General features: G+C 36.9%; 1 protein-coding gene across 1 annotated transcript in view; it reads left to right on the top strand.

Annotated features, from left to right (window-relative positions):
• The window catches only part of LOC148276910 (fatty acid synthase-like), a 99332-nt gene extending 87582 nt beyond the window's left edge, over window positions 1-11750 (top strand). Inside the window, exons 29-39 of the mRNA XM_088233590.1 lie at window positions 1877-2038; window positions 2421-2626; window positions 3745-3900; window positions 4941-5192; window positions 5509-5662; window positions 6781-6985; window positions 7646-7796; window positions 8572-8740; window positions 9382-9558; window positions 9646-9748; window positions 10419-11750. Of these exons, the coding sequence (XP_088089716.1) occupies window positions 1877-2038; window positions 2421-2626; window positions 3745-3900; window positions 4941-5192; window positions 5509-5662; window positions 6781-6985; window positions 7646-7796; window positions 8572-8740; window positions 9382-9558; window positions 9646-9748; window positions 10419-10981 (2298 nt within the window). The 3' untranslated portion in view covers window positions 10982-11750. The remainder of the gene's footprint in view (window positions 1-1876; window positions 2039-2420; window positions 2627-3744; window positions 3901-4940; window positions 5193-5508; window positions 5663-6780; window positions 6986-7645; window positions 7797-8571; window positions 8741-9381; window positions 9559-9645; window positions 9749-10418) is intronic.
• Window positions 11751-12569: the final 819 nt, after the last annotated feature.

The raw sequence follows: 12569 nt of genomic DNA on the forward strand, positions 1-12569 counted from the left end.
AAAGGAAAAATGTAGGTGCCTCTTGTTGAGAGGTATTCATTCAAATCTCCCCCATGTATAAAGATTATGATAAAATTATAAATAAACTTATCAATGAAACTTCATGGTTTAGTTTTACTTTTTCTTATTCTTATTTTATATTTTATTTATTTTATTTGAATTGTGCTTTTATGCATAAAATAATTAGCTTCGTGACATTAATGGAACCTACAAAATTTTTGTCCTAAAATTGAGAATTTACCTTCGAGCAAGTCAAACTTGAATTTTAAACTTGAAATTAAAAATCTAAAAAGGCAATTTCTTCAATCTTGAATAACTTTAAAAACTGCTTTAGACTCTCAGCTTTCATAATAATACAAAAAAGTATAAATTAATAGGCTATTATTTGCTGAAATCAGCCTTCAAAAATGAGACGGAAAATTCCTAAAATTTTCAAAAACCAATTTAAAAAATCATAACTAGAAAACTATGCAATATCGCGAAACATACATGGGGGTGATTCGAATATCCCTCAATATGAGGCACCTACATTTTTCCTTTGGACGTCACTTCTCCGGCCACCTAAAGGAATTAGGTTGCTGAGGGTTGGAGCACCTACCCCAGTTAGAGATTGGCAGAAGACACGAGGATGCTGTTTAACGCGTATTTATTACTTCATAGCGAATAAATAATTAATTGAATTGTGTCGCGCGAGTATTATGGGGATTAGGAGTTGAACTGGCTGCAGGGACTGAGTGATTGCGTTGAGCTGACTGTTCGGGCTGACTGGGGTGACTAGGCGTTACCACGCCCTGTGGTATCTTTATAGGCCACGTCCCTTTGTTCTTCATGTCACCTTCGTAGGAAGGATGTTAATGTACGACAGGATGTTGCTCTCGTGTCTTGCTGAATATAATGTATTGTCCAACAATGTTTGAGTATGTCCAAATGTATGACTGGCTGGATCTCCTCCCTAGGGAGTCATTCATATTTAATTTTATTGCGACAGAGAGGGAAAACAATATTGAGAAGGGAATATGGAAGTCTAGGTATTTACAGGGCTTTGAATTTGAATATGAATGGCTCCCTAGGGAGGAAATCCAGCCAGTCTGCAAGCATTTGGACATACTCAAACGTTGTTGAATTAACTACCTGGTAAAAGAAGAAGTATAAAAATTGAAAAATTGTTTTCAGGCGTTGCCTAGTAGGTGATTTGGTTCAGCCAGATGAATCTCACCCGCATGATAAAGGTTTCAACTCTTTTACTTCACAAAAGTCAACAGATGGAACAGTTGAGGAAATGTGGATGTTTAAACATGGGTAAAATGGTGAATGTTACACAGTGTGTAAAGTGGCCACTTAAACCAGCTGATGACAGGTCATAAGCCCTGTCAATTTATTTTGTCAACCATAATGTTGAAACAGTGCTTTATTTGTTTAGTTTTTTTATTGCTTACTTTTTGGCATGAACACTTGACAAATTTACTACTATGCTGTATGTTTACGTTTACTTTTATAAATTTATTGATATCATTTTAAGCTGCTAGAATTTCACTCGCCCATGGGCTTTAAAAATATTTATTTTATTTTTTATTCTGTACACCATTTTGTGAAAAGGACTGAAATCACATTTTTATGGTATTTGTTACAATCAATATGATTTGTTACAATATACATGAATTGAAAGTTTCCGCAAATCAAGTTTTGTAAAATTTCCATTGAAAATAAATGTAAAAATGGCATTTTTCAGTAAAAAATTATAAAGATGAACAATTATTTCATATTTTTGTTTAGAATCATCTTAATACATTTCAATAATTTATTGTCATATTTATATTTCCCTATTTTAATTATTTTCCCTTATCTAATTTGAAAATGTTAAATGTTTCTTTTGCAGGCGTCAGTGCGCTGTCTCGGCTTCCGAGGACGCTTCCTGGAGATCGGGAAGTTTGACATCGTGAACAACACTTCCCTGGGAATGCACTTCCTCTTGCGAGAGTGCTCCTTCCACGGCATCATGATGGACTTCATGTTCATGCAAGTGGACGACGAGAGAAAAGTGAGTAAAACTGAAGATACAAACATTACAAATCTGAATTCAATTATCTGCAATATGCGCACGAAGTTTGATTTTTCCTAAGGCAAAGGTTTTAAGTTGGAAATTTCTTGATGATGTTTCAATTATTTAAATAAAGTAAGTAATGATATAATTTTATTTGAAATTTGTCATGACTATATTTTTATATCTTTAATCTGTAAAATAGATGCGGAGGAATGGTATAGTCAATGGTAGAAATGAACATTAATGATAGCTTAAGAAATAAAAAAAAATGGAATATATTCTTTGCTTGGCTTGGAGAGTTTACAAACTTGTAACTTACATTATAACTAAGTAGTTAGCCAGATATTCTAACCGTTTTTCTTCTCGAACGACCTTCCAGATCCTGCACAATCTGATCTGGGATGGCATCATCAGCGGCTGCATCAAGCCCCTCTGCAGCGTGACCTTCGGCCTGGACGAGGTGGAGAAGGCCTTCAGGTACATGGCGGCCGGGAAACACATCGGCAAGGTGCTGCTGAAGATCCGAGACGAGGAACCAGAGAAAGTGTGCATTCCGGCGCCCATGTACATTCAAGCTCAGCCCAGGTAAACTACATATTTTTATATTTGTAAAACTTCAATTTAAAATTAAAATCAAAGAATATGTGAGATGTCTCTTTTTGAAATCTACAAATCATTTGATATCAAAAACCATAATTTTAATCAAGAAACGGGCAAAGAAATTTTACAAATAAATACAAGTTGTCTTCAAATAAGTAAAGTTATTTTAACAAAAGCTTTCCATAATAAATAATAGTTTTAATTTAATTTCGAGTCCTCTTCTAAAATCATTCCCACTATGATTCAAATTATTCTCATTTCTCTCTTACATTCTTTTGTTCTTGATAGTATAAAGTCCCGATGATGATGTAGTTACTGACTTTGAAACCGGTAGACATATAATTTAGAATTTAAGTGGTTTTATATATATTTATAAACAAATAGCGCAAATGCAAACTACTAAGTTAACAACCTTTATTTTTGTACTTTTTATTACAATATTTTTTTCCCGTTTGACGTATCAACATGACAAACTGTGATTACCAGAAATATAAGATCAATAGGTATCTCATAATTTGACAGCATTGTAAAAATGAGTGGCCCATAGGCCATTTTGAATCATGCATAGTAGTTAACCCTTGTGTGGCTGTGGTGTCATACTAGTCGACATACGATACTAGACTTGATATATAGTTGTACTTATCGTAATCTTCAAATGGACATTTTCACACCGGATTTGGAAAGCGAATTTGCTGGATTTGAACACAAAAATATTTAACCTTGCTACCCGAAGAATGATGTTTTGCAAATAAAGCAATACATCTGTAGAGAGAGCACGAAGATAGAACACATAACAAGAAAGACAGAGACGCTGTTCTATAGCCGGTGTTGTGTGAAACAAATTCAGTCGGTTGTTGACGGTGATGGGGGACGCACGCGGGAATTATGAACGGCGAATTTATATGTTTATTTTTTAAAGGGGCTAAATTATATGTTTATTTTTATAAATTATGGAAAAGGAATTATATAACTGTATACCTCCAAGTTTTTTTTTTTCAATGTCTGAGCGTGCAAAGTGATCATTTACCACAGTCTTTTGAGAGTAGAGGTTTGAAGACCGAATATTGATTGCTATCTGTAATTTTAGATTAAAATGATTGCAGATACATCTGCTTCGAGCAATTCTCATACGTGATCGCTGGAGGTTTGGGAGGGTTCGGCCTGGAGCTGGCGGATTGGCTGGTGCTGCAGGGAGCCAGGAAACTGGTCCTCAACTCCAGGAGAGGGGTCACCACTGGTTACCAGTCGTCTAGAATTGGGTAACGCACACACCTACTCATCCCAAGAAGAAAGCTTCCATTGAAGAGATTTAAAAGCAACAAGGATTAAAGCTTCATACATGGTCTAGTTTAATTACAAGCTTGTACTAAGCACAGGCGTCTTCTGACCAAAATTACAAACAGTGCATTTTTCACTGTTTTCATCGATTGATTCGTATGAACTAGTGACGTCGATCAAAGTAGATTTTATTAAAATATTTTTTTATACATTTTCAAGAAACTTTCTCATACAATTAAATTGTAAGAAAACTTTTTTTTTCTCGAATTTCCCGTAGGGCTGAAGTTCCTCATTCTCAAGGCTAAACATGTCGTATTTTTGTACTGATATGTTATTAAATTAAGACTCATTCTTTCTGGCTGCGATACGCTCCCACTTGGTATTTAATGATGCTCACGCTTACACACACCTGAACACTTACTCCCACACAAACACACCTCTACCATTACTCTCATACAAATACACCCAAACCCACCCTTTTGTTGTACCACAATTTAATATGTATGATTTTTATTTAGAAACTTCGCTGGTCTGTCTATAAACCATATCTTTTTTATGTTATTATATCATTGTTGACTGTTGGCTTCTGTAAAATAAATAAACATATTAATTTAAAAAATGATAACGTTTCTCCACAGTACCCATATTGATTTTGAAAACACACTTAATTTTTCTAAATCTATTTCACACGTTTTTATCGGCATTCGTAGTAAGTGAGATTTTCCTATTCAGTTATGTATTTACTTCTAAATGAAAATGGGCTGGAAGCTAAAAAATAATATATTTATATTTTACCCGAGAATGTAAAAAATATTTTGAAATACCTACTCAGAAATTATACACTTGTGAATACATGGTATTTAAAACAGGTTTCAGCCCATATTATAAAAATATGTTAAGGAAATGATTGATGTTTGTCGTGATCAACGTGAGTTTTCAATGCAATAACTGAAATATTTGTAAGAATTTGTCATGTTTTTTACTATCAGGTAATGTCGTCAAATTATCCCTCTGTTCGTAGGATTTGGAAGCAGTATGGAGTGGAAATATTAGTGTCAAAGGACGACATAACCACACAAGCGGGATGCGCCTCTCTCCTGAAATACGCCGCGAAACTCGGACCGGTTCGAGGAATATTCAACTTGGCCGTGGTGCTGAAGGACGCCCTCCTGGAGAACCAGACTGCGGAGTCCTTCGCCACCTCCTTTGGGCCCAAGGCCAGAGCCACACAGTACTTGGATGTTGAATCTAGGAAACACTGCCCGCAGTTGACGTGAGTAATATTTAGTTCCCTATTTTCTCTCTTATTTTTAGTCACACCTTAATTATGAAATAAATAGGGCCGCATCCCGGACCTCTGAAGACCATAAAAAGATTTAAGGATAATAATTCCTAATTCAAAACAACAAAAGAACATTATTGGAGAAGGTGGTGGGTATTCCTCGATCTAGTGGAATTGACTTGACTTGAAAAAGGAACGATGCAAGGTCGCAACCTTGACGAATTCCAGTAGTGACCCCAAACCAATCTGTGACAACAGCATTAATTCTATAAATAATATATACTTGATTACTGATTTCACATTGCAGGGAGTTTGTGATATTCTCGAGTGTGTCTTGTGGACGAGGCAACGCCGGGCAGTCCAACTACGGGATGGCCAACTCAATCATGGAGAGGATCTGTGAGGAGCGTCGCCGAGTCGGATTACCGGCTCTGGCCGTACAGTGGGGAGTTGTCGGAGAGGTAACTTCCCCGGTCGTTACAATTAATCGAGAATAATATAAATATCTTGTCTTATTGTCTTTTTAAACCTCCCTCATCTAGCTCATGGCCGGACCTACCTAAGGTTCAGTTAGCACAAAGAACCGGGCACTTCCTTATGAGGGAGGGGAGAATAATATGCTAGTATTTATTTACAAACATGTATATTCTCATCTCTTTTCAGTAAGTGACCGGGTATTAGCGTCCCTTGGATCTAGCGCATTGTTAAAATCGCCAAAATTCTGTTACACTCTTTGTTTAAGTACATCTCAATTAAAGTTTTTTACACACCAAAACCTATGTATTAAATTAAATTCTAGTATGTGATGGAAAAACAATGTCAGTTTTTAACAACATAATACTAATAATACAAAAATAAATAAATTTGAACACTACAGTCCTCCTCAGAACAGGACTATTAAATTACCTTTGTAAATAAAATATTTTATATTGTAAATCAGCAGTAAACAAAAGGCAGATTGCAATTACCAATACTATTATAAATTAATAAACAAAATTATTTCTTTGAATTCCGCCACAATTAGGAAGTTCAGTGCTACAGGAAATTGGACATAAAAATGTTTTCTTACACCTGGTAAAAATAAGAGCATTTAATTGTACGGCAGTTTCTCAAAAAATAATGAAAACATTAACACAACAATGGTTTTAATAAAAATGAACTACTTTGCGACGTCACAGGTTTAAGTTTCCACTTGTATACAACCGATAAATTATAGCATTGTTTTGTTGATGTGACAACCGGCCACAGATTTCTGGTTTCCAAGGTAGCCATGTTTTGGTTCAACTTTTAAATATCAGAAACACTCGTCGACGGTGTAATTTTGAAGTTTTGGTGGGGGTTTTTAAAATTACAAAAGCTTAAAAAATCATAGCAATGATAAACGATAGATAAAAAGTGTTTTTTTTTGCTTAGTTTGATAATTTTTTAACAAATAAAAAATAAATTAAAGAAACTACTGAAATTCCTCATTGAATCTAGTCTCAAAGTCTTTACCACAAAAGCCATCAATTTTTAGATTGATAAACCTCGGGTGAAGCCAGTATCAATATGTGAATGATCCGATACTCGTTTGTCCCAGGTCGGGTTAGTGGCAGAGATGCAGGAGGAGCATTGCGAGATGGAGATCGGCGGCACGCTCCAGCAGCGCATCAGCTCCTGTCTGCGGACCCTGGACCAGTTCCTCAAGCAACCGGCCCCCGTGGTGTCCTCTATGGTCGTGGCAGAGAAGAAGCTCGGCGGCTCCGGGGAGGGCAACATGGCCACCACAGTAGCCGGAATTATGGGTAAATAAATCAATTCGATTCTATAAAAAAAGCTTTTACGATATCAATGAACCCCAGGAAAAACTTGTTGATACACTGTATTTTGGATGGAGACTTCCTGAGTGATTGGTGCACATTAAGTTTAAAAACTGACTGGGTGAACAACACATAATAACAGTAATTTTAAAATAAAATTTATCTTATTTTGTGTCAAGTTAATCCCACTGAATAATTTCCTGAGCAATAGGGGTTGTTGATGGTCGGAATAAGCTACTAAGAGCTGGTGTCAATGCGATGTCTTAATAGCTTGAAATTGGGCTAGATTTATTTTTGAAAAGTTAAAATATGCCAATAACTTTAGTTAAAATAGACTTAAGAATATCAGTTTTAAACTGCTCAGAGCTGTCAGAGAATCTGTTAACAATAATCATGTCCAAGTATTAAAGATCTATCACCGTAACATCTAATAAATGAGTTCTGACATCTGAAACCCAAGCTCGTTTTGCCATCATGTAATAAATTATTGAAACATCCTGAATCACGATATGCCCAGCCATCTTATGCAACCACAAAAACTCACACAACAACTGGGAGGTGCACAACTCGTTAAATCGATTATTCCTACACATCACTCTTCTCCATACCTCCTGGGTTTAAATGAATAAATCTAATATGTTCCAGGTTTGAAGGATCTCAAGACAGTATCACAGCAGGTGACACTAGCGGAGCTGGGAATGGATTCCATGATGGCAGTAGAAATCAAACAAAGTTTGGAAAGAGACTTCGAAATCTTCCTGACGGCGCAAGACATTAGAACTCTGACATTTGCCAGGTATAATAATAACTCAAACAAATATTATATGATAAGTAACTAGTTTCTATTCAATATTGTAACAATGATGGGCCGCATAAAAAACAAAAACACATTTATGTAAAATAATATCTGATTACTGTTCATAATTAATATATTAGGTGTATAACTTTGGTTCAGCCGTTTTTTCTTCTGATATTTAAGGCTTTATTGTAGAAAACTGGTTATACATTTATGATTCAAAGTATTATCCATCGCTGGCCACTACTTTTTCCCATCTTTCATTGACCTTAGAGCAGTGGCCGGAAAATCCTAATGATTTTCTGCGCTTAGGGTTATTGTAATGGACCCTTTTTCGTCCCGTCACAGTGCAATGCAGAAATCCCTTCCGTCTTTGCCTTTCAAGCAACTTTTCACAAGCAAACAAATGCCGTTTAACGTCTCTTAGTTTAAACGCGTATGACACCCAATTTTTTTGCTTCCGAATCTTTTCCATGGTTTCGAGGCGTTTCGAAATTACTTGTTGAGTCACTCCTAATGATCGTGCCAATTCTTCTTGACTTTAACACGAGTCTTCATGCCTCCAATTCTGCATCTTCGAAAATCTTATCTCTCCTACAACTATGACTGTCTTTGACGTAAAAATCACCTTTCTTGAAGCATTAAAACCACTCACGATACATTTTTGCTTTGATTGGAAGCCGGTTTCAGTAATCAATAGAATAATCAATTTTAAAAATCAGACGAACCTTACCTAATTTGACATAGCCTAATCTTAACTAACCCAACCTTCCAGACTTACAGAATTAGCAGCCCAAAGGGAGGCAGAAGCCAGTACATCGGCCACAAACAAGACGTCCGACAGTATGGCCGGCTTTAGGGTACTCTTGAGAAATATTGGGAATGAACTTAACGCATCAGAATCCATTGTACAAATGGCCACCATGACAAGTGATGGAAAAGAGGCAAGTAACTATATTCACCAGAAATCATCATCCCATCATATCCAGACCATGTTTAGCCACTGCGTGACATATTGTAAGTCTCCCCTCTATCTTCTCCACAACTCCCAATCTTGAGCCGTCCTCATCCATTCTCCCGGAGCGAACTTTCTAAGAATCCATCCATCCATAAAGTGGTTGTCACTGACAACCATTTTATTCTTTGCAGTCTCAATCCCGGGGATTGGTTTGCAGCAAAGTCCCGCATCTCATCCTCCACTGCGCTCTATTTTCTGTCCTCCACACTTGTTCTAGATACTTCCATCATGGGCGCCCTCTGTGATTGGTCCCCTCAGCCATTCTCTCTATTATGTCACGGAGGAGATCCTCATGGCCGTTTTAAAAAGCGCTGAAGGTTGCTTTAAAGGAAGAAAAAATATGTGCTAGATAAAGGAAAGATCAGTAAAGGCTGATTGCATAATCCAGTAAGGATGTTTTGTCTCTTTCGTATTTTGCTAGACATGCCAGAGGAGACAAATTTATATTTAATATAATTGTTTAGTCACATTCAATCAATGAGAAGACTTCTTCATCAGACACCATCGATAAACAAACATTAACAGCTGTTAGATTATACAAATATTAATGTTATTTTTTTATTTTAGAGCCACGATGAGATTTGCGATACAGAGCCGACGATATTCATGGTGCCGGGTATTGAAGGAATGGCTTCCGTTCTGGAATCTCTGTGCAAGAGGATAAAGTGCAAAGTGACAGTTCTGCAACTCGGATATGATAAACCGGAAGAGACCATCGAAGAAATCGCACAAAGACTTTTACTGGTAATTAATTTCAATTTACCATTTATTTTAACGAGTTTAAACCGAGCAGATACCTTCGCATCCAACTAATTTAAATGCTTTTTCCAGTCCATCAGATCTCGTCTCGCGCCCAAAACTCCGTTCACTATTCTGGGTTATTCCTTCGGTGTCGCTGTGGCTCTAGAAATAGCGCAAGTCCTGGAAACTGAAGGTAACAGTCCTAAATAATTCAGCTAATAATATCTTAATCTCCCAGTATAACTTACACAAATGCTATTTAAAATTATCCCTTATAAAGCGATACATTGCTAATGCGTAAATATTGGACAGAGTTTGTGTCATTTACTAGTATGGTCTGATTAGACCGTTGTGTAGACGATTGTGATCGAGTGAGCATATTGTAAAAATTACCCTTAGGTAGAACGTGTTTTAGAATATTATATCGTCGGTTGACACGTGAAACTCATTAAGTACAGATTTATAGTTGAGTGACTGTATGTCACAAAGTTTTATATTTTTTAACTATCACTTAGTGAAAAAATTACTAAGTTCTTTCAGCCATCAGAAACAACGGTGTAGAATTATGTAATTTCACACACTACGGTTTTGCAAGAGATCGCTAAAAAAGATATAACTTAGCAAATTTTACTGTCAGCCGATAATATATTTTAAATGGTTCACTGAGAATTATCGATTATGTGAAGAGTAATTTTTATAGATCATTATGAAATTATGAAAAAGTGTATCCAGAACTTTACACCACATCTTTTCATGATTCAGAGCATATTGTTATAATAGAATTATATTATAAAACCCACAAAAAATGCCTAGAAGTCGGCATTGAAAACTGCGCCTAATTTGACACGACAATGTTGTTTTAGGCCACACGGGAACAGTGTTCGCCATCGACGGAGCGCCGGAATACCTGTACACCCTCATGAAGGTGAACTTCAACACCACGGAGCAGAGTGGGCTGCAAGACGCTCTCCTCAAGCACATCCTGGAGCTCATCGCCCCCAAGCAGCAGCTGGACATCTCCCCGCAGCTGGCGGCCGCCAACTCCTGGGAGGAGAAGCTCGAGGCCTTCCTGCACCTCGTCCCCGAGCACATCCCGCACTCCAAGCAGTACCAGCGGGCGCTGGCCAGCGTCATCTACGGGCGCATCCGCTCCGTGATCCGGTACACCGGCTCCGGCTTCCGGAAGCTGCGGAGCTCCACGGCCGTGCTGCTGCGGCCCAAGGACTGCCCGCCGGGGATGGTCATCGACGAGAACTACGGCCTGCACCAGTACGCGGAGCAGCCCATCAAGGTGCACTTCCTGGAAGGGAACCACATCAGCATCGTGGAGAACAAGGACTGCGCCAACATCATCAACAGAGCAATGGTGGATCAGATCAAGGAAGCGGCCGCGAAGGTCACCGGGGAGATACTCAACGCTTTTTAACTCCGATACATCCGTGAACATTTCACTACATTGAACTAACGACACCTGTTTTACTTCATTTTATCATATCGCACGTCCGATAAAACGGTCATAACTAAAATAAGTCTGATTTTTAGTTAGGTATACCTACACAAGTCATTTTTATTGAAAAAACCTTCATTAATATGCTCAAAAATTGACAAAATTCTAGCTCTATGATTTACCCACTCGACTACGCCATCACTTATTTGAGAGTCGCGTTCTCAAACAGTCCCATTATATAACAATTATTATTTTTGACAATCGAGATTCTCTTAAAAAAAAATTGTACCATTTTTTAAAGACAAATCTAAATATATGACATATTGACATCGATTTAAAGGGTGAAATAAAATCTAAAATATAACGTTTTCATTTTGTTTTTCGGCTCTCCTGGAAATTATGTTTTTTGAGTAATGACTACATATTTTATCGGATGTGCAATATTGAATCTAGATTCTAGATAGAAGGTCCTAGAGTTCACAATTAAAGAAACAAATTTTCGCAACTGTCTAGATGCGTTTACATTTGTAAAATGACTAAAGTTTTAAGTAAAAAATAATACAAAGAGATCACAACACAATATGAGACTATCTAAAGCATTTTTTTTAAAACAAGCAAATCCCTCCCACCGCCTGTTCATTCCATACTTACGAGCGTGTAATCTGTTCCACTTGTTGCAGATCACTCGATATAGACATGTTTCAATCTCTCACTAGCATAAAGTAGAGATAATAAATATTTAATATTTTAACTTACAGCTGTTTTATTTCTGCATTGTATTCAATAAACATAAACTATAAATTGATTTAATATAGATCTTAATTTGTTGCAATAGAGGGAAAACATTTTTGATAAGGGAATATGGAGGTCTAGGCATTTCTCAGAGTAATAATGCGCTAGCTATAGAGGGGCCCTATCGTTATTTTGCATAGAAGGAAACCATTAAATATTTTTGGTTAGCTACAACTTCACGGCCTCGTGGTGTAACGGTCAGCGCGTTTGCCTACCATGCGAGGGGTAGCGGGCTCGATTCCCGGCATGGTTGATATGAAATATTTATTTAAAAGGGTATTTTCACACCTGAATATTTCATAGTCCCTGGACTGGTGCCTGAAGTGTAAGACTGATAATCTTACCTTAATGTAACAAAAAATGATCAAGATACGCTGCGGTTGGTGTACTAATGCAGTGCCCTATGCACCATTAGGTGGGGAAAGGGAATGATGATGATGATAATGACAACTTTACTCTACTGTAATTTTTTGACCCATAGTCTAGTTTTACGAGATGTATGAAAATAGTTTTGTATTAAATGCCAAATGGCTATTCTTGCAATTTACATTAAATTAATAAAAAACTGATTCTTAAAAAAATAATACAATTTTGAAATCATCCCGGTTCACTGTTGGGACCCTATACATAATAAATATATCAATTTTTTTTTCAATACCCATCTATAGGTTTATCCCTTCTTATATATAATTTACAGTGAAGTTTGCTCTATGAAAAGCTGCTTTATACGACAATTATGCGAGCTTTTGGGTGTAAAAATAAAAGAAATAAATTA

This window comes from Micrasema longulum, unplaced genomic scaffold (assembly GCF_059751315.1).
Source record: "Micrasema longulum isolate JH-2025_06_02 unplaced genomic scaffold, ASM5975131v1 h1tg001128l, whole genome shotgun sequence".
NCBI lineage: Eukaryota > Metazoa > Arthropoda > Insecta > Trichoptera > Brachycentridae > Micrasema > Micrasema longulum.